Below are 21425 nucleotides of genomic sequence, written 5' to 3' on the forward strand. Positions count from 1 at the left end.
TCGCCCCAAAAAAAGTAAACGAACCTACGAATATCAGTCCGTACAAACCGAAACTCTGTTTTTGTGAGATTCTTCGTGTGTGATAAAGATAATGGAGCCAGTCGACAACGACCTTTTCCTACGCAAGTATCAGCCATCGGATATCAAGATCGCTTCGGAGTTTCTAACCACTTGGCTGCCTTTCTTATCTAGAGATCTCTGCTCAGACTGCGTCCATGTTCTCTCCCGTCGAATCCGTTCTCTAGATTCAGGTTTCAGTGATTCTTCTTGAATTAGCCACGAACGTTGTGCTTTCTTGTTTTTGATTGTCTGTGTTCTGGAAATTTTCCAAAATTTATTGCACTCTTGAATACAATATGATCGTTAGTATAGAGATGGTTGTGTGTTTTTTTCCCTGTTATGTCTAATTTTGTTTTTTTCTTTATTACAGAACATTCTTGTAATACCACAGAGACTGTCTCTAGAGATGACAAACCGGTTTACGATCATAACCTAGAGGATGACCGGTTTATCAATGCTTCTGAGACGGCGAGTCCTAAAATGTCTTGGGATGATATGACACAAGAGGATGGGTTCAATGAGGAAGAAGAGCAGAAAGTGAGAGAAGACACGACGAAGACTCCTCAGAAGCGTAAGTTGTCTAGGGATGAAAGAGAGCAGTTTCGGTTTGTGAACGTGAAGAGGATGAAAGTGTTTAGCTGTTACGAGAAAGTTAAAGGGAGACGAGTTGATATCCTCGAGGGGCTTGAGTTGCATACCGGTGTTTTCAGCGCCGCGGAGCAGAAAAGGATTGTTGATTATGTCTATGAGCTACAAGAGAAGGGTCGCAAAGGAGAACTTCAAGGTTGGTTAGTTAGTTTCTAACGCATTTTTAATGTCGATATTAACATATTATCTAATTTCGTATATCTATAGAACGTACTTTCACTGCTCCGCATAAGTGGATGAGAGGCAAAGGAAGAGTTACTATTCAATTCGGATGTTGTTACAACTACGCAACAGTAAGTAACGTTCTTTCTTTCTTTTTCTTACAGTATTATCAACTCTAGTGACATGTGATAAGAGTTTTTGATAGGACAAAGCGGGAAACCCACCAGGGATCCTTCAACACGGAGCTGTTGATCCAATACCATTACTTTTCAAAGTAATAATCAGAAGGTTGGTAGGGTGGCATGTGCTTCCTCCAACGTGTGTACCTGATAGTTGTATCGTCAATATATACGACGAAGGGGATTGTATACCTCCTCATATCGACAACCACGACTTCCTACGACCTTTCTGCACAGTCTCATTCCTCAGTGAGTGCGATATACTGTTTGGATCAAACCTTAAAATCGAAGGACCTGGTGAATTCTCTGGTTCTTACTCGTTACCGCTTCCTGTCGGGTAAGGCTCTCTATACATAGGTTTTGTAACACTTTCTTTGATATTTCTATGGCTTACGGTTTTGTTTTTTCGCTCTCAGATCAGTTCTAGTGCTAAAGGGTAATGGTGCCGATGTAGCTAAGCATTGTGTACCTGCGGTTCCTCAGAAGAGGTAAATATTTGGTAAATGAACTGTTTGGTAACGTTTTTGTTCGGTGTGCACTTTCTCATTATGTTTTTGTGTGTTGCCTGGTTGTGCTTTTAGGATATCGATCACGTTTAGGAAAATGGACGAGTCGAAAAGACCAGTTGGGTTCACTCCTGATCTCGATCTGCAAGGGATCAAGCCGTTGCCGTACGAACAGACCACACTAAATACTCCTCCTGCTGTTGCAGCCATTAGACCTTCAAGATGGGGCAACGACCAAAATGGTGGTAACTACAACAGTCGAGGAGGTGGTCAACGCAAGCATCGCGAGTCGAGTAGAGGTTATCATCATTCCGAGAGTCGAGAGCGGTCGCCAACAAGCAGAAGAAGAGGAAGTTCACGACACTCTCCTAATACAGCTTATAGACCCAAGGTTCATAGTAATAATACTAGCTCCGACAATGTTTGAGTAAAGAATTTGCTTTCTGTTTGTTATATTTTTATGTTTGTAATACGAACTTAATTATTTATTTTACCAAATAATAGAATAAAGGATAACTCATAAACCATGGTTGAAAGTAAATGTAACAACTTCTAAAATGCACTAGCAGGTTTTATATTCTAGATTTAAAATGGAGAAGGTTATCGAAGTTTTATAATATAGGATTAAGAAAACCAAACGAAAACTAAGATAAAATATGTAGTGAAATAAAAATATACTTTATATTCTTAGATTTAGAGTAGTTCAATACGGTAAAACCGAACTAATTAAAACCACCGGACCGAACTAGAGAACTAATTAAAACCAAACTAAATCGAAATATAGAAAATTGTTTGAATTTGATAATAGCGAATGGATACAATTTTTAAGAAACCGTTGTATATAGATATGGTTTGGTATATAAACTGAATAAACTGATTAATTTAAACATAACAGTATATTTATATGTAAATTATATAGCATAATTAATAATATATAATTTTTTTATTGATATGATCTTCATAATTAAAATGTTGATTTTAGTAATTTTATATTTTGTTTTAAGTTAATTTTTTTAATCAAATTAAACAAAACATTTTTTTTCTCGTTGACAAATATGTGCGCTAATATTTAGTTATTTAAAAATATTAGGGATTACTAAGTTTCTTATTTTATTTATAAAAATTATTATTAATACTAATTTAATATATCTACTAGTAATAATAAATAGTAAAAAAAAGAGAGAATAATGGTCTATTTAAAAGTTGAAATATCTTCATATTTTATTATATCAGATATTTAATCATCTAAAGTAAAATTCACAAAATGTTATAAAATTTATATGGGTTTTGTTATAAAACCAAATAAACAAAAAATCGACAATATATAAATATAAGCGATCTAAAGTAGATATGGTTTTAACATGGTAACTATTTTTTTATAAACCGAAATACTAAAAAACTAAAAAAATAGAACCGAAATTCGGATTGAACATCCTTAATTTAGACCATAAAATCCAAGAAATAACTGAACCAAATATTCTCTGAATAATCAGAAACGAGAATATCTTATACCAAGATCTGGATTGAACACTCTTAATTTAGACCGTAAAATCCAAAAAATGGTTGAACTTAATATTCTCTGAACAATTAGAAATGAGAATATTTCGTACCAAAATCTAGATTGAACACCCCTAATTTAGACCGTAAAATCTAAAAAATGGCTGAATCTAATATTCTTTGAACTTATCAGAAACGAGAATAACCCGTACCAAGATCTGGATTGATCAGACATTCAACATTTCATTAATTTTAGTCAACAAAATATCTTTAGTATCCTTCTTAGAATATTTTCTTCTCTTTTCTGCACTAATCAAATTTGATTTATATGGATTATTATTATATATATAAAAAACTGGACCTTTTATTAATAATAAAAACGAGACCTTATATAAACAAACTCGGGCTTGACCATCAATTTCGTTTTCACTGTAACGCTCGCGTTCTTAAAAGCTTCTCTCTTCTACAAGGGAGAGACTCGTCTCGCACAGAGACAACAAAAAAAAAAAGAGAGGGAAAATTGCGAATAAGCGAATCACAAATCGTCTCCCCAATCGTTTTCGTCGAGAGAATCAACGAACCCTAACTTTCTGACCTAGTCGTCGTCGGCCTACTCGAGCTCGCCGCTAAAAGGAACCAAAAAAGCCCCAGGCTGAGACGACGCAACACAATCTCCACCAAAACGCACCGTTTCGCTCCTCTTTGCTTTAGCCATGAGTCCGATTCAGAATTTCGAGCAACACTCGGCTCGTCTCGTCGAGCCTGACCTTCGTAAACACCTCTCTCACTCTCTCCTCTCAGTTTAATAACTTCGAATCGCGTTCGTGACACTTAATCGTTTGTTGAATTTGTATTTCTGCAGCTACTCAGACGAGGCTTGAGATGGTGGTGGAGGTCAGAGACAGCCTAGAGATCACACACACAGCTGATTACTCGAGTTTTCTCAAATGCTACTTCAAAGCATCTTCACTGATTCTCCTCAAGATCACAAAGCCTCAGTTCGTTGATAATCTCGACCACAAGCTGCGCAACGTGGTTCTCGAGATCCTCAACCGTATACCTCACAGCGAGGTCCTCCGTCCCTATGTTCAAGACCTTTTGAAAGTTGCGATGCAGGTGCTCACGACGGATAACGAAGAGAACGGGCTTATATGCATCCGCATAATCTTCGACCTTCTTAGGAACTTTAGGCCGTCGTTGGAGAATGAAGTCCAACCGTTCTTGGATTTTGTTCGTAAGATTTACCAGAACTTCAGATTGACCGTCAGTGATTTTTTGGAGGAGGTTAAAACGGAGGAGGCTAAGCCTGTGGAGATAGCTTCACCGTCTGATCAGTCGCTTTCTCTTACAACGCATTTCAGGAATGGGAAGATTAAACCGAGTACGCAGTCGTTTAAAATAGTCACGGAGAGCCCTCTCGTTGTTATGTTTCTTTTCCAGCTCTATAGCAGGCTTGTTCAGATCAATATTCCTACCTTGTTGCCCCTGATGGTTGCTGCTATCTCTGTCCCTGGACCTGAGAAAGTGCCTTCACGTATGAAGCATCAGTTCGTTGAACTGAAGGGTGCTCAGATTAAGGTGAGACTATTGTTCTCTCTTAGGAAGTAAACTTTGAAAAGAAAATTTCAGTAGTGCCTACATTGCCTTCTTGTTTCGCCTTAGTTTTTATGATTAGAGGGATCGTGGAATAGCATATTGACTTTTAGCGTTTGTCTTCCTCTTTTGTTTATATGCAGACGGTTTCTTTTTTAACTTACTTGTTAAAAAGTTATGCCGAATATATCAGGCCGCATGAAGAAAGCATATGTAAGAGCATTGTGAATTTGCTTGTCACCTGTTCGGATTCTGCATCTATCAGAAAGGTAAAGAACCGTTTTGTTCCTGTCTCTTCAGTATGTTTTCACCTTGTGACCCAATCATTGGCTCGCAACTATAGATATGTCTTTTGGTCTATGAAATGCAGGAACTATTAGTCTCACTAAAGCATGTACTTGGGACGGATTTTAAGAGGGGTTTATTTCCCCTTCTTGACACTCTTTTGGAAGAAAGGTATAATACATTTTCGCCTTTCTGAAATTTAAAATTTCACACCTTTCAGGAAGCTTTTTTGGTATCAAGTAAACCTTTAACTGCCCACCTTCCATGCTATCTATCAATAAATCATGACTTGTGTTATCTCTTTGCTGTTTTTTGTGTGTCAGGGTTCTAGTAGGAACAGGGCGAGCATGCTTCGAGTCTTTGAGACCTCTGGCTTACAGCCTACTGGCCGAGATTGTTCACCATGTTCGAGCAGATTTGTCCATTTCTCAGGTTCTTCCCGTTGTTTCTTTGCAATTTGTTTGCTTCTGCTTTTTTTTTTTTTTTTTATTATTTGCTTAGCTACGGGAGTTTTAATTCTTGAACCAATGCAATAATCGACACTGGATTATATAGTAAGTGATGCTGATGTGTTCCAGTACACAGTTATTGCTTTGAATATGTAGATTTGTCGTTGGGTATAAACTAGAATTATTTATCCACTGTGATAAGAAAGTGCTCGGACTTGCCAACCTCAGGAATCCCCTTTTTTAAGTTTTTTTGCGGGTCCATTGTCTGCTCTGTGGACGATCTTTCTCTTACAATTCTTTTTATTTAACTGTAAACAATGTGCAGTTATCGCGGATCATCTATTTATTTTCAAGGAACATGCATGATTCGACCCTCTCTCTTAACATCCAAACCACTTCTGCACGACTGATGTTAAATCTGGTAAAGCTATATATTCCATCTTCTTTGCCTTATTTAAATTTGATATATTACTTAACATTTATGTGGCGTAATCTATCCACTATGCTGGAATCGAGATTTTGGTATAACTTTATGTTGGTTCAGGTGGAACCAATATTTGAGAAAGGTGTTGATCAGCAGTTAATGGATGAGGCGCGGATTTTGTTGGTATAGCTTTACCCCCGACAGCCCATTCTTGGTTGCTGCTCTAAAATTAACTCACTTTGCTCATCATCTGTTTATTATAGGGACGTATCCTGGATGCCTTTGTTGAGAAATTTAATACCTTCAAGCGTACTATTCCTCAGGTACACGATTATGTAACTATTTGAGAAAAGAGTTTTTATATTCCCAAACTCCTTGCAAATTTTCCCGTTAATGTTATAGTTTGAGATATCTTGAATTAGCTATCCCGATTGTCAATTCTTTTAATTCGCTGATGTGTTACTTAGTCTTGTTTTCTGCTTCATAGCTTTTAGATGAGGGTGAGGGAAAGAATCTTACCACTTTGAGGTCGAAGCTTGAACTTCCTGTCCAGGTAAATTCCGTACTTTCAATGATGTCTGTTTTGTTTTAACAAGTAGACAAATTCTCAGGCAATGTGAGATTGTGTTTCACTGTGTATATTCAAACTTGCTAGTTCACAGCGTTCTATTATTCTCTTAAATAGGGACTCTACTTTCTTTTCTAATTTGGATTATATTTTAGCCGGAAATATATAATCTAAGCCGTTATTATTTATCCTGAAGCATTATTTTCTTTATAGATAATGTCTGGTATTTACTTTAGACCACGCTGGTTGCAGGCAGTTTTAAATATGCAGGTTCCTGCCGAACATTCCAAAGAAGTGAATGATTGTAAGAATCTGGTGAAGACGCTGGTGATGGGTATTGAATCCTGACATTTCACCTTGGTGGATCAGTTATTATACATTTCTACATGTTAAGGACTTTTCTTGATTTGTGTTCAGGAATGAAGACAATCATATGGAGTATAACCCATGCACATATGCCCCGACCTCAGGGAATGCACCCACAAGCTCTTGCTTCACACTCATCAGTTACTCAGGCTTTTAAAGGAATGCGAGAAGATGAGGTATTGCATGTCAGATTGTTTAGTGTAGGGAATAATATTTTATGGCTGATAAACCTCTAGTAATCTCTACCTTTAAGTAGGTGCGGAAAGCCAGTGGTGTTTTAAAGAATGGTGTCCATTGCTTAGCTCTCTTCAAAGAGAAGGACGAGGAGAAGGAAATGTTAAATCTTTTCTCCCAAATTTTGGCTATTATGGAACCTCGAGATCTAATGGATATGCTCTCTTTATGTATGCCTGAACTTTTTGAGTGCATGATTGACAATACTCAACTGGTTCAAATATTTGCTACTCTTCTGCAAGCTCCCAAAGTGTACAAGCCATTTGCCGATGTTCTGATTAATTTCCTAGTAAGCAGCAAACTTGGTGTTCTGAAGAATCCAGATTCAGCTGCAACAAAATTAGTTTTGCATCTGTTCCGGTGCCTCTTTGGTGCTGTTTCTAAAGCACCATCTGATATTGAACGAATATTGCAACCTCAAGTGCCTGTTATTATGGAAGTCTGCGTGAAGAATGCGACTGAAGTTGAAAAGCCTCTTGGTTATATGCAGTTGCTCCGAACTGTTTTCAGAGGACTAGCTGGATGTAAATTCGAGCTTCTTCTTAGAGATCTAATCCCCATGCTGCTACCTTGTCTTAATATGCTTCTGACAATGCTTGAGGGTCCAGCTGCGGAAGACATGAGAGATCTTTTGATGGAGCTTTCTTTGACGCTTCCTGCACGCTTAAGCTCTTTATTGCCATATCTTCCCCGCCTAATGAAGCCTCTTGTATTCTGTTTGAGAGGAAGTGATGAACTTGTGAGCTTGGGGTTACGCACCCTGGAATTCTGGGTGGATAGTCTGAATCCTGACTTTTTGGAGCCAAGTATGGCAAATGTAATATCTGAAGTGATCTTAGCATTATGGTCTCACTTGAGGCCGGTGCCATATCCTTGGGGTGGGAAAGCGTTACAAATCGTGGGAAAATTGGGTGGTCGCAACAGGCGATTTCTGAAAGAACCACTTACACTAGAATGCAAAGATAATCCAGAGTATGGGCTTCGGTTAATTTGGACATTTGAGCCGTCCACTCCATTTCTTGTGCCAATGGACAAATTCATTAATCTTGCTGTAGCAGCTATTATGCAGAAAACCCCGACCACAGAAGTGAACTACAGAAAGCAAGCTTTGAAATTCCTCCACGTTTGCTTGTTGTCTCAGCTTCATTTGACTGGGAATGTCATTGACGAGGATCAGACGCGTAAACAATTATCAGTTTTGTTACTTTCCTCTGCCGAGTCATCTTGGCGCAGGAGTGAATCAACAGAAGTGAAGGTTGGTTTTTTGTATTACTGTTGTGATTTTTATAGCTTGTCGTTATACTAAGTAGCTGTCTGGTCGTATGTTAAAGTTGCTACTAAGTTGGCTGACGTTTACGTAAAGCATTGCGTTCCGTCTACTGGTAGTCCTGGCACATCCTAAAATATCGATTGAACATGAGTCATGATGAGATTTTGTACTTGTTTATTTGTTGCCATGGGTATGTCCTTCCTGAAAAACGAGCTAGGACTGTTTCATGTCGTCTCTTCCGCGAGTGACCAATTTTCTCCTTAAATTTTCTGTACTACCTGATGTAAAATGGCTTGTTTATTAAGAGGTCTTTTTGTTACTGCAGGCTGAGTTAGGGGTTAAAACAAAGACACAGTTTATCGCTGAGAAGTCAATTTTCAAGATGCTATTGATCACTATAATTTCTGCTAGTTCTGATCCAGATCTCAGGGATGCAGATGATGACTTTGTTGTAAACATATGTCGGCATTTTGCAATTATTTTGCATGGGGATTGTACCTCGTCGTATGCTTCAACTAGTACTGGTCGACCTGGGGGTTCTGTGATTTCAGCAAGTTCCAGGCCCAAGAATAATTGGTCTTCTAACTTAAAACAGCTGGATCCTTTGATATTTTTAGATGCACTTGTTGATGTGCTTGCAGATGAAAACAGGCTTCACGCAAAAGCTGCTCTGACTGCATTAAATATATTTGCTGAAACTCTGCTGTTCCTTGCTCGTGTCAAACATGCTGATGTGCTGGTGGCCAGGGGTGGTCACAGTGCCTCTATGGTTGTCTCCAGTCCTTCTACAAATCCGGTATATTCACCCCATCCAAGTGTGCGAATACCAGTGTTTGAACAACTTTTGCCTCGGTTGTTACATTGCTGTTATGGGAGTACATGGCAAGCACAAATGGGAGGTGTATTGGGGTTAGGTGCATTGGTAGGGAAAGTGAATGTTGACATATTATGCCTTTTCCAAGTAAAAATTGTACGCGGTCTGTTCTACGTTCAAAAGAGACTTCCGGTTTATGCTAGGAAAGAGCAAGAAGAGACAACTCAGGTTCTTATGCAAATTCTAAGAGTGGTTAATAATGTTGACGAAGCAAACAGTGACGCCCGGAGACAAAGCTTTCAAGGTGTTGTAGGATATCTCGCTACTGAACTGTTCAATCCTAATGCATCTATCACAGTGAGAAAAAATGTTCAGAACTGTCTTGCACTTTTGGCTAGTCGGACTGGTAGTGAGGTATCTGAACTGCTTGAGACGTTATACCAACCTTTGCTGCAACCACTTATCATACGCCCACTTCGATCGAGGACAATTGATCAACAGGTAGTCTGCTATTTTTTGGTGGTTGTATCTCTTTTCATACTTCTTTTGACCTTCTTCAATATGTCTTATAGGTTGGAAGTGTGACAGCTCTGAATTTTTGTTTAGCATTGAGGCCCCCCCTTCTAAAATTGACTCCAGAGTTGGTTAGCTTCTTGCAAGAAGCGTTACAAATAGCTGAGGCTGATGAAGGTGTATGGGCTGTGAAGTTAATGAGTCCCAAAGTACTTACATCACTGAACAAACTTCGAACAGCTTGTATTGAGATTCTGTGCACAGCTATGGCATGGGCTGACTTTCGAACTCCAAGTCACAATGAACTACGTGCAAAGATAATTTCCATGTTTTTCAAGTCGTTAACCTGTCGAGTACCAGAAATTGTGACCGTTGCCAAGGAGGGTTTAAGACAGGTTCTTAGTTATCTGTCTTTTGTTTCCAATTCGTGTGCACACATTCATTATATAGGATTTTGAAGAAATTCATGGAGGATTATTTTACTGTTCTGAAATTCTGTTTTCTGCTCTAGGTTATCAATCAACAACGGATGCCCAAAGAGCTTCTTCAGAGTAGCCTCAGACCAATACTAGTTAATTTGGCACACACAAAGAATCTCAATATGCCTTTACTGCAAGGTCTGGCACGTCTTCTCGAACTACTGTCAAATTGGTTCAATGTGACATTAGGAGGTAAGTTGCTGGAGCACCTTAAAAAATGGTTAGAGCCAGAGAAACTTGCACAGTCCCAGAAATCATGGAAAACTGGCGAAGAGCCTAAAATTGCAGCTGGTAAACCTTGTTCTCTGAAATATATAAAAATAGATGTCTGGTCATGTGAATTTATATGAATAGATGTTTTTTTTGTCTGTGGCAGCTATTATCGAGCTCTTCCACTTACTTCCACCTGCTGCATCAAAATTTCTGGATGAGCTTGTAACATTAACTATTGACTTAGAAGCAGTTCTTCCTCAAGGGCAAGTGTACAGTGAGATTAACAGCCCATACCGCCTCCCACTTACCAAGTTCTTGAATCGATATGCAACCCTAGCTGTTGATTATTTTCTTTCCAGATTAAGCGAACCAAAATATTTCCGAAGGTAAAAGTAAGATTGATTTTTACATTGCATGGTAGGTTGAGTGTGAGCATGGGGTAATGACTGTTTTCTTCATTTCATTATAACCTCAGGTTTATGTATATAATCCGATCAGAAGCTGGCCAACCATTAAGGGAAGAACTAGCAAAATCTCCTCAGAAGATACTTTCGTGTGCCTTTCCTGAAATTTTACCAAAATCTGATGCTTTACTGAGTGTGGCAGCTTCATCATCTGGAGATGAAAATCTTGTCTCTACGCAGTCAGAAAGTTCTAACAGGACATCAACAAAATCCGATATAGCATCAGATGCGTATTTTCAGGGTCTATATCTTATCAAGACGATGGTAAAACTGATACCCAGCTGGCTGCAGAGTAACCGTACTGTTTTTGATGCCTTGGCTCTCCTTTGGAAATCACATGGAAGGACAGCTCGTCTGCAGAATGAGCAAGAGCTGAATTTAGTTCAGGTATCTTTTTCTGACTTTATAATTTATGCAATAGCTTTGTGTTGTAAAATAAATGCATACATTGTTCCTTATCTAAGGCTGATGTGGGCATCCTCCTGGCTTATTTCTGAACGATCTTGTTTTGGTTACTTGAGTTCCTAGTTACCTGATATTGTTGTGGAAATTTAGTTTGCCTTTCAAAAACTTTCATTTTTACTTCACTACTCGATACTATTTCTAATGAACATATCTAAGACGTCGACCTCTAAATAATCCTCCTTCAAAAGATTAAATGTATTCAGAAAATAGGCTATCTCAAATGTATTATTTCCTCAACTCGCAGGTTAAAGAGAGCAAATGGCTTGTCAAGTGCTTCCTCAATTATCTACGATATGAAAAATCTGAAATGAACATTCTTTTCGATGTTCTCTCTATTTTCTTGTTCCATAGTCGTATTGACTACGACTTTTTGAGGGAGTTTTACATAATTGAGGTATATTTCTCCATAATTTTTAGTTACAAGTTTGTCTATATTCTTAATTTTCATATTTTGCAGCTCTAGTAGAATAACTGGGTCCTTTCATCAGGTTGCAGAAGAATATCCGTCCAACCTGAAAAGAGCACTTGTTTTGCATTTTTTAAACCTTTTTCATTCTAAAAAACTCGGCAATGATCATCTAGTTCAGGCAATGCAAATGCTCATTCTTCCAATGCTTACATATGCCTTCCAAAACGGTCAAACTTGGGAAGTTATTGACCCTAATATAGTGAAGACCATTGTTGAGAAGCTTCTTGATCCACCTGAAGAGGTACGTTTCTTTTCTCTGCTAAACAACTAAAACTTTCGGATAATACATAAATTATTGTGGGGTAAATTGCTGTTATTTCTGACATGGTCTTATTGTAGATTTTCTGATTTAGATTTCACTAGGGTTTTTGTTGTTAATCACATCTCAAATTTTGTAGGTTTCTGCTGAGTATGAAGAACCTTTGAGGATCGAACTTTTGCAGTTAGCTACTTTGCTTCTGAAATATCTTCAGGGTGAGCTGGTTCATCATCGAAAAGAGCTTATAAAGTTTGGATGGAATCATCTCAAACGGGAAGATAGTCCCAGTAAACAGTGGGCATTTGTTAATGTTTGCCACTTCTTGGATGCGTATCAGGCTCCGGAGAAAATCATTCTGCAGGTATCAGTTCAGGTTTTACTGCAATTTTTTTTTATTGTTTCTATGGAAAGGTGCAAAAGGAACCTGAAAGTAACTTCTTATATCAGTGTATATAATTTGATCCATAATAAACCTGAAAGTAAGCATGTGCCTAACAATTCTCCTCCATCTAATCCAGTGATATAAACATGCTTTTGTCAATTGGATATAGGTTTTTGTTGCGCTTCTTAGGACATACCAGCCGGAGAATAAGATGCTAGTTAAGCAAGCCCTGGATATTCTAATGCCAGCATTACCTAAAAGGCTTGCGTTTGGAGATTCAAGAGTGCCTATTTGGATAAGATATACCAAAAAAATTTTGGTGGAGGAGGGTCACTCAATTCCAAATTTGATCCATATCTTCCAACTCATTGTTCGGCACTCGGATCTGTTTTACAGTTGTAGAGCACAGTTTGTACCTCAGATGGTGAATTCCTTGAGTCGCTTAGGTTTACCATCTAACACTACAGCAGAAAACAGGCGGCTCGCAATCGATCTTGCTGGACTGGTTGTTAGCTGGGAAAGGCAAAGACAAACTGAAATCAAAGTGGTTATTGATGGCAATGCAACCAGTGAGGTTGGTGATGGGTTACATCCTTCATCCGTAGTTGTTTCTAAGCTTCCGTCAGATGTATCTTCCATATCTGAAAACCCAACTAGACGAATTAAAATTGAAGGTGGTATCCAGTCATTGTGTGTTATGTCACCTGGTGGTGCATCATCACTGCCCAGTATAGAAACTCCTGGATCTGCTACCCAGCCTGATGAGGAATTCAAGCCAAATGCTGCTATGGAAGAACTAATAATCAATTTTCTTATAAGAGTAAGGCTCCCACCTTCTACCAATGAGCGTGTTTATAACTTTCCCGTTCGTTCTTTTTTATTTATTTAGGGAGGGGTGATGTTCTGAAATTTCAGAGCCCATTCTTCTCTGAGCAATTTTGTATCTATAGAGGTGGCGTTTGGCAATAGCAGTCCTACAGCAGTATTGTATTCTGTATAGAATTATATAAGCGGTTGTGAGGATCGTAGGTTTTCTAAGTTTTGGATCTGGTTAAGTTCTAGACCTGTAATAATTTCGACATGTTAGTTGTACGTGACATTGTTCTAGCTATAGAACTCTTTTATTAGTTGAGTTCTGTTTATTACTGTACTTAAAATTTCCTTTCCTCTTCCTTCAACAGGTAGCAGTGGTCATTGAGCTTAAGGACAGGGAAGCCAACACTATGTACAAACAAGCTTTAGATTCTCTTTCACAAGCTTTGGAAGTTTGGCCAAATGCAAACGTCAAGTTTAACTATTTAGAAAAGCTGTTAGGCAGCATGCTACCGTCTCAGTCAGATCCGTCCACAGCACTTGCTCAGGGCTTGGATGTCATGAACAAAGTTCTGGAGAAGCAGCCGCATCTTTTCATTAAGAACAACATCAACCAAATAGCACAGGTATACTTGCTGCAGTAAGCTGCACCCTAATATATTAAACATCTCTGCTTTCTGCCTCGTGTTGACTATTTTTTCCTTTACCAGTTTCTTGAGCTGTCTTTCAAACACAAGATGTTGGATGCTGGTAAATCGTTATGCTCTTTGTTGAAGATGGTCATCATCACCTTCCCACAGGATGGAGCTAGTACACCTCCTGACATAAAGCTATTGTATCAGAAAGTCAGTGATCTGATACAGAAACATGTACATACTGCTTCACAAGCTTCAGGAGATGATAACTCTCTCGGTTCAGTCAGCTTTGTACTTAATATCCTCAAAACCTTGGCAGAGGTACAGAAAAGCTTTGTTGATCCATATGTACTGGTGCGTATCCTTCAGCGTCTGGTACGGGATCTGGGATTGGCAACGGGTGCTCATCCTAGACAAGTAAGTTATTCTTTATTACTAGCTACTTTTTGTAAGAGATAAAATTATATGCTTGTTTTCTTTCTCATTTGACCTTCACTGGACCTTGTACATGGTATTTACCACATCTCATTGGTTGACTATTGGAATATCTAATGCGTCTAAATAACTATGTAGCACTTTCGTTCATGCTTGTAAGATTTTAGCTTTTATAAATATTTCTCTCTTTCATCACCTTGGCTCTTACTCATCTGCCGTTATATCATCTGTCCTTTCCAGAGCCAGCGGACAGATTCAGATTCTGCAGTAACTTCTTCTCGTCAAGCTGCTGACGTTGGGGCAGTTATATCTAATATAAAGTCGGTCTTGGAACTTATTGATGAAAGGGTTATGCTTTTGCCGGATTGCAAAAGACCCGTGACTCAAATATTGAGCACATTTCTTTCAGAAAAAGGTATTGATTCTAGCGTGCTTCTCTGCGTGCTGGACATGCTAAAGAGGTGGACTGAGGATGGTTTCGGAAAGATAGGTTCATCTGGGTTCTCTGGTGCCTTCCTTAACCAGAAGGATATAATTTATTTTCTTCAGAAGCTTTCACAAGTTGATAAGCAGCACTTCTCGTCTGTTTCTTTGGAGGAGTGGGATAATGCGTATCTTCAGCTTTTATATGGACTTTGTGCCGATTCTACGAAGTAAGTTTTTTTGCTTTCTAGTCTTATGTTGAACCTTGAGTTATGTCAAAGTTTGTTATGAGAAGGATGATATTATACGTTTCACTAATAGGTATCCGCCGGGCCTCCGACAAGAGATCTCTCTGAAAGTTGAAAGACATTCCATGCCTGGTTTAAGGGCAAGGGATCCTGATATGCGAAGGAAGTTCTTCTTGTTATACCACGAGTTTCTTGGGAAAAATTTATTCGCACGATTGCAGTACATTCTTCAAAACCAAGACTGGGAAGCTATGAGTGATGTCTTTTGGCTGAAACAAGGTCTTGATCTCCTTCTAGCCATCTTAGTCGAGGATAAGAAAATTATTCTAGCACCCAATTCTGCCAGTATAGGATCATTTTTGGCATCAGATAACCCTGAAATACACCACCAACCACCTGCCATACCGGAGGGACCTGAAGAAGTTGCTTCAATGTTTGATAGCATAGTTCGGAAGCACGCACAATTTCTTAGCGAAGCAAGCAAACTTCAGGTGCTTGCAAATTATTTTGAAAAATTGCTCAGTCTTTGTGGTTCTTTCTTATGCCATGTTAAACCATAATTACTTCATTGGATTTTAAGTTCTTTCTTTTTTATCCATTTTGGAAGCTGGATTGATCTAAATAAATTATATGTACTCTTTTTGCGCTTTAGGTGGCTGATGTTGTTATCCCTCTAAGGGAGCTGGCTCACACAGATGCCAATGTTGCTTATCATTTGTGGGTGCTAGTATTTCCAATTGTGTGGGCGACCCTACGCAAGGAAGAGCAGAGGGCTTTGGCTAAACCTATGATTTCTCTTCTTTCCAAGGACTACCACAAGAAGCAGCAAGGTCAGAGGCCAAATGTTGTGCAAGCACTTCTAGAAGGTCTTCAGTTGAGCCAGCCTCAACCTAGGATGCCTAGTGAGCTTATAAAATATATCGGAAAAACATACAATGCCTGGCATCTCGCATTGGCTATGCTAGAGACCCATGTTATGCTGTTCATGGATGACTCAAAATGTGCCGAGTCTCTTGCTGAACTTTATCGTTTGTTAAATGAAGAAGACAGGAGATTTGGATTGTTGAAGAATAGGTCCATCACTGCCGAATCGAGAGCTGGGCTTTCAATGGTTCAACATGGTTTTTGGCAGCGTGCTCAGAGTCTTTTTTATCAGGCGATGATCAAGGCAACCCAAGGCACCTACAATAACACAGTACCGAAGGCTGAAATGTGCTTGTGGGAAGAGCAATGGCTCCATTGTGCCACTCAACTTGGTCAGTGGGATGCCCTGGTAGATTTTGGAAAAACCACTGATAATTATGAAATTTTGCTTGATAGTCTTTGGAAAGTACCAGATTGGGCATATTTGAAGGATCATGTAATACCAAAGGCACAAGTGGAAGAGACGCCGAAGCTTCGTTTGGTTCAAGCTTATTTTGCCCTTCATGATAAAAATGCTAACGGTGTCGGAGATGCTGAAAGCATAGTTGGGAAAGGCGTTGATCTTGCCTTGGACCAGTGGTGGCAGTTACCTGAAATATCTCTCGAGGCTAGAGTGCCTCTACTGCAGCAATTCCAACAACTAGTGGAGGTGCAAGAGTCTTTTAGAATCTATGTTGACATCGCAAATGGGAGTAAAGTTTCAGGAAATGCTGCTGTTGGTGGACAGGGATATCAATATGCAGATCTGAAGGATATTCTTGAGACTTGGAGACTGAGGACTCCAAATGAATGGGACAACATGACTAACTGGTATGATATGCTGCAGTGGAGGAATGAAATGTATAACATTGTCATTGATGCATTTAAGGACTTTATAACTTCAAATACTCAGCTTCATCACCTTGGTTACCGTGACAAAGCATGGAACGTTAATAAGCTTGCTAGGATAGCTCGGAAACAAGGGCTGTCTGACGTTTGTGTTCAGATACTTGACAAAATGTATGGACACTCACAAATGGAAGTACAGGTACAGTTCTGATATCTTTAACCTTTTTATAATTTGAGCAGAGTTCATTCAGTTGCATAATTCTATAGAAGAACCTCCTCTTTGGATTCGACATGTAGTTCACATTATTTTTCGTTCTTGCCTTTTCATCTTTTGTTAATTATTTTCCTAGCATAGCTGTAAATCGTCCCATTAACTTATGTGATATTTGAAGCATGTATGCAACCTTATCCTTTCCCTGATCCTATATAATCTGTTTTCTTTCCCTGCGTTTCTTTTGGGAATTGAAATATCGTTTTTTAAGGTGTCTAATCGCCTCATCCGTGTATGCAGGAAGCCTTTGTTAAAATTAAAGAGCAGGCAAAGGCCTATCTGGAAACGAAAGGAGAGCTTGCTACTGGTATTAATCTGGTTAATAGCACAAATTTGGAGTTCTTTCTAGCTAAGAATAAGGCAGAGATATTTCGTCTAAAGGGGGATTTTCATTTGAAGTTAAATGACACTGATGGTGCCAATCTTGCATATTCCAATGCAATCAGCGTATTCAATAATTTATCCAAAGGATGGATAAGCTGGGGAACTTACTCCGACATGGTATTTCTTATGATTAGATGCTGTTTCTTTTCTCGGGCTATTAATATTCCCCCTCTTCTCGTATTAGATAATGTATTTTTAATTTTTCTTTCGTTTCGCAGGCATACCAAGAAACAGGAGATGAAATCTGGCTAGAATATGCTGTCAGCTGCTTTCTTCAGGGTATAAGATTTGGAGTTTCCCATTCCAGAAGTCACATGGCTCGTGTTCTTTATCTTCTCAGTTTCGATACGACAAACGAGCCTGCGGGTAGGATATTTGATAAACACTTGGACCAAGTACCTCACTGGGTGTGGCTTTCTTGGATCCCGCAGCTTTTGCTTTCCCTGCAGCGAGCAGAAGCACCCCATTGCAAATTGGTTCTACTGAAAATTGCTGCAGTATTCCCGCAGGTAAGTTCCCTTTGGTATATTAGATGAACTCCTTTTTGATCATTTCAATTGAGTATGAGACTGTTTCTCATCTCAGGCTCTCTATTACTGGCTCCGCACATACTTACTGGAGCGTCGTGATGCGGCAAATAAAACTGAACTTAGCAGAGTGATTATGGCTCAAAGAATGCAGCAGAATGTTCCGGGTGTTAGTGTGGGTAATTTATCATCAGAAACTCAAGCCCGTCATGGTGCTGAAAGTAGTGGGGCTCTTGGAACCCATGACAATGGTAACCCACATTCCCAAGAAAATGAACGTTCCACTTTGGATAACAGTTCAACTATTAGTGAGAATAGTCAAAACGCAGCCATACGGAATAGTGCTTCGTTGGCAATCGCCGCTGCTGGTGCTTTTGATGCGGCAAAGGATATCATGGAAACTCTTAGGAGTAAACATACCAACTTGGCCAGTGAACTTGAGGTAATATTTTGTTTGTGAAATCTGTAATTTCTCTCAATACATTTTCACCGTTAAGAGTAACTAAAATGGGGAAAAAGGATAGACAAAATACTGTCTGGTACAAATAGCTTTCATTCAGATTTCGACCCAATTGCACATTCCCTGCTTCTTTACTTCAATAGTCTAATAGATTATTTTTTCCTCGTAGATTCTTCTCACAGAAATAGGTTCGAGGTTTGTTACTTTGCCAGAAGAAAGACTTCTTGCGGTCGTGAATGCTTTGTTGCATCGATGTTACAAATATCCAACTGCCACCAATGCGGAAGTTCCCCAACCGCTCAAGAAAGAACTCTCCGGTGTATGCAGAGCTTGCTTTTCTGCAGATGCCGTCACCAAGCATGCTGAATTTGTGAGAGAATACAAACAGGATTTCGAGCAAGACCTGGATCCAGAAAGTAGTTCATTCCCTGCCACACTCGCAGATTTGACAATAAAACTGAAAGAGTGGAAAAGCATTCTCCAGAGCAATGTTGAAGACAGGTTTCCCGCTGTGTTGAGATTGGAAGACGAGAGCAAGGTGCTGCGTGACTTCAATGTTGTTGATGTGGAGATACCAGGACAGTACTTCGCCGACCAGGTAAAATTGATTTTTATCCTCGTCGTGTTTACGTTCTCTAGAGTGGACGTAAATTAATTATACAAGTTTCGTCCGTTCATTCTATTTCCTTCCCCTATGCGCTGTGAATGAAACTAATGATATGTTTAACGGCTCAGGAAGTAGCACCTGATCATACAGTAAAGTTGGATAGGGTTGCAGCAGACATACAAATTGTACGAAGGCATGGAAGCAGCTGCAGACGTTTAACTCTTGTTGGCTCTGATGGCTCGCAAAAGCATTTCATTGTTCAGACATCATTGACTCCTAATGCGAGGAGTGATGAACGAATGTTGCAGCTTTTTCGTGTGATGAACCAAATGTTTGATAAACATAAGGAGTCAAGAAAGCGCCATTTAGGAATTCATACACCGATCATAATTCCTGTGTGGTCTCAGGTAAAATCAGCCTAGTTCCCCTTTAGTTCTTGATATAACCTCATTTTTCATTGAGTGAGTATATATCTGCGTTTCATTTTATGTGCTTTCACTCTAGTTCTCCTTTTGGTTGTCTAGGCATGCTAACAAATTTTAGTTTTCAGGTCCGAATGGTTGAGGATGATCTCATGTACAACACTTTCCTTGAGGTGTATGAGTATCACTGTGAAAGGAATGGTCGAGAGTCGGATCTTCCTATTACCTACTTCAAGGAGAAACTCAATCAAGCCATCTCAGGGCAAATATCACCAGAGGCAATTGGAGATCTTCGGCTACAGGCTTATGGTGAAATCACAAAGATCATAGTCAGTGACAGTATATTCTCTCACTACATGTACAAGATATCGATGAGCGGAAGCCATCACTGGGCTTTCAAGAAGCAGTTCGCCGTCCAGCTAGCTGTCTCCAATTTCATGTCTTTCCTTTTACAAATCGGTGGGAGGTCCCCAAACAAGATCTTATTCGCCAAAGACAGTGGAAAAATATTGCAGACAGACTTTCATCCAACTTATGACCCCAATGGGATGCTCGAGCTCAATGAGCCCGTGCCTTTCCGCCTCACAAGGAACATTCAGGCGTTTCTCTCTCATTTTGGTGTTGAAGGCCCTCTTATGTCAAACATGTGTGCCGCATCTCAGGCCGTTTTCTCCTCCAAGGTAAATAAGAATATTACCAAAAGCTTGAGTGATGATTTGGCCTCTAACCTCTTTTTTGAAATATTACAGCAAAAAGAACATATTCGATATCAGTTAGCTATGTTCTTCCGCGATGAGCTTCTGTCTTGGTTTGGAAGAAGGCCTCTCGGAATGCCCATTCCTCCTGTTACAGGAGTTGCTTCTTTGAGCTCGGCAGAGCTAAAGCACAAAGTTGACTCAAACGTAGACGATGTAATTAGGCGACTCAGAGGAATAGCTCCACAGTATTACTCCGAAGAGGTACAATCATCATTTGACAACTCCACCTCTTAGTTTTTTATGCTATTAGCATTCTCATAAAACTCGTAAAGAGGGGTTTGTCGATTTTCTGAAAAGATGAATCTGATGATATATTTCCTGATTTTTATTCCAGGATGAGAACTCCATTGAACCGCCACAGTCTGTGCAAAGAGGTGTGAATGAATTGGTCGAAGCTGCTTTGTCGCCTCGCAACCTATGTATGATGGATCCAACATGGCATCCTTGGTTCTAACTTTGCTTTGGAGGAAATATTTAACCATTTTAGGGTAGGATTTGAGTTTGAAGTTGTTAGGTCTGTAAATAGTTAACATTATGTGCTCAAAACTCTTCAACCTTTTCTTTTGGTTTTTGGATTTTTGTCATAGAACATTTCCATCTGAATTAAAAATAGTGGAAATCTGCATGCCCTTAAATGGTAATTGCATATTATGGTTTTTCTCTCAGCTCGCTCTTCTCTTGTATTAGCTGCTTAGCAATAGTTCATAACAAAGGAGAAGATGATGAAAACAAGTAGAATCTATAATAATAAGAGAAATTGAGAAGTTAAATCAATCAGTCATCAACCTCACGAGACTCTTCAGAGAGTGCGACGTACTCAGCCTTGAGTCTATCTACTTGGGTCATTAGATCTTTCAGGATTTGTATTGTGTCAATGATAATCGAAGTTTTGTCGCTCTTAGGCCTATTCGGATCTGCAACAAACCATTAGTTAACGAATTTGAAAAATCTCTCTGTTCATCTTCTTGAGATAGATAGACATATACAATACCAAGTGCATCTCCGAGCTCAAGAAACTGTTCCTTGAGCTTATCTCTACGTATCTTCTCTCTTTCTGCCTTTTGAATTTTCCGTGAAGAAACTGGTTCCTCCTTCACTTCCACCATTTTCTCACGCTTGAAACTAAACCAAGACAAGAAAACAAAAATGAAACTATGAAAAAAAAAACATTAACTTTACATGTCCAAATCCATTTCTTTTATAAGCCTCAATAACCTGATGTTATGTCCCCAAGAAGAAGAAGCAGTTGATGATTCATCAGAGGAAGTCTTCAGCTTCTTCAATTGCTCCATTGCAAAGTAAAGCAATAACCACTCAGAAAAAAAAGATACAGAGAGAGAGACCAAAGACTAGTTGGTTTCATCTTCTTCATGAATCATGAGTATATAGTA

General features: G+C 39.2%; 3 protein-coding genes across 3 annotated transcripts; 2 read left to right on the forward strand and 1 right to left on the reverse strand.

Annotated features, from left to right (window-relative positions):
• Positions 1-33: 33 nt before the first annotated feature.
• Positions 34-3678, forward strand: LOC103870848 (RNA demethylase ALKBH9B). Its single transcript, XM_009149057.3, has 6 exons — positions 34-251; positions 431-844; positions 916-1001; positions 1076-1386; positions 1466-1537; positions 1631-3678. Exons 1-6 carry the CDS (start codon positions 92-94, stop codon positions 1980-1982), a joined length of 1395 nt encoding a protein of 464 aa, XP_009147305.1. The 5' UTR covers positions 34-91; the 3' UTR covers positions 1983-3678.
• LOC103871184 (transformation/transcription domain-associated protein) lies at positions 3504-20699 on the forward strand. Its single transcript, XM_009149445.2, has 34 exons — positions 3504-3823; positions 3915-4630; positions 4789-4914; positions 5016-5101; positions 5254-5362; positions 5705-5800; positions 5924-5986; positions 6067-6126; positions 6291-6356; positions 6624-6705; positions 6789-6913; positions 6994-8226; positions 8567-9556; positions 9628-9963; positions 10080-10338; positions 10424-10646; positions 10736-11111; positions 11434-11583; positions 11678-11899; positions 12057-12278; positions 12469-13119; positions 13481-13738; positions 13823-14164; positions 14423-14835; positions 14927-15344; positions 15506-16804; positions 17117-17377; positions 17479-17769; positions 17846-18229; positions 18417-18845; positions 18983-19261; positions 19405-19956; positions 20026-20235; positions 20369-20699. The coding sequence occupies exons 1-34, from the start codon at positions 3766-3768 to the stop codon at positions 20486-20488; spliced, it is 11505 nt and encodes a 3834-aa protein (XP_009147693.1). The 5' UTR covers positions 3504-3765; the 3' UTR covers positions 20489-20699.
• LOC103871090 (transcription factor bHLH11) lies at positions 20656-21337 on the reverse strand. Its single transcript, XM_033284531.1, has 3 exons — positions 21250-21337; positions 21026-21156; positions 20656-20948 (listed from the first exon to the last, which is right to left on the reverse strand). Exons 1-3 carry the CDS (start codon positions 21324-21326, stop codon positions 20809-20811), a joined length of 348 nt encoding a protein of 115 aa, XP_033140422.1. The 5' UTR covers positions 21327-21337; the 3' UTR covers positions 20656-20808.
• Between the last annotated feature and the right edge of the window lie 88 nt (positions 21338-21425).

The sequence above is a fragment of the Brassica rapa genome, chromosome A01 (genome assembly GCF_000309985.2).
Source record: "Brassica rapa cultivar Chiifu-401-42 chromosome A01, CAAS_Brap_v3.01, whole genome shotgun sequence".
NCBI classification, from domain to species: domain Eukaryota; kingdom Viridiplantae; phylum Streptophyta; class Magnoliopsida; order Brassicales; family Brassicaceae; genus Brassica; species Brassica rapa.

Bases quoted from the DNA above. Each gene is read 5' to 3' on its own strand.
- LOC103870848 (XM_009149057.3), top strand. From the start codon at position 92: ATGGAGCCAGTCGACAACGACCTTTTCCTACGCAAGTATCAGCCATCG. The intron at 252-430 runs GTTTCAGTGATT...TCTTTATTACAG, and splicing joins AATCCGTTCTCTAGATTCAG to AACATTCTTGTAATACCACA. The intron at 1,387-1,465 runs GTAAGGCTCTCT...TTTCGCTCTCAG, and splicing joins TCGTTACCGCTTCCTGTCGG to ATCAGTTCTAGTGCTAAAGG.
- LOC103871184 (XM_009149445.2), top strand. From the start codon at position 3,766: ATGAGTCCGATTCAGAATTTCGAGCAACACTCGGCTCGTCTCGTCGAG. The intron at 14,836-14,926 runs GTAAGTTTTTTT...TTTCACTAATAG, and splicing joins CTTTGTGCCGATTCTACGAA to GTATCCGCCGGGCCTCCGAC. The intron at 17,378-17,478 runs GTATTTCTTATG...TTCGTTTCGCAG, and splicing joins GGGGAACTTACTCCGACATG to GCATACCAAGAAACAGGAGA.
- LOC103871090 (XM_033284531.1), bottom strand. From the start codon at position 21,326: ATGGAGCAATTGAAGAAGCTGAAGACTTCCTCTGATGAATCATCAACT. The intron at 21,157-21,249 runs GTTATTGAGGCT...GTCTTGGTTTAG, and splicing joins TCTTGGGGACATAACATCAG to TTTCAAGCGTGAGAAAATGG. The intron at 20,949-21,025 runs GTATTGTATATG...GGTTTGTTGCAG, and splicing joins TGAGCTCGGAGATGCACTTG to ATCCGAATAGGCCTAAGAGC.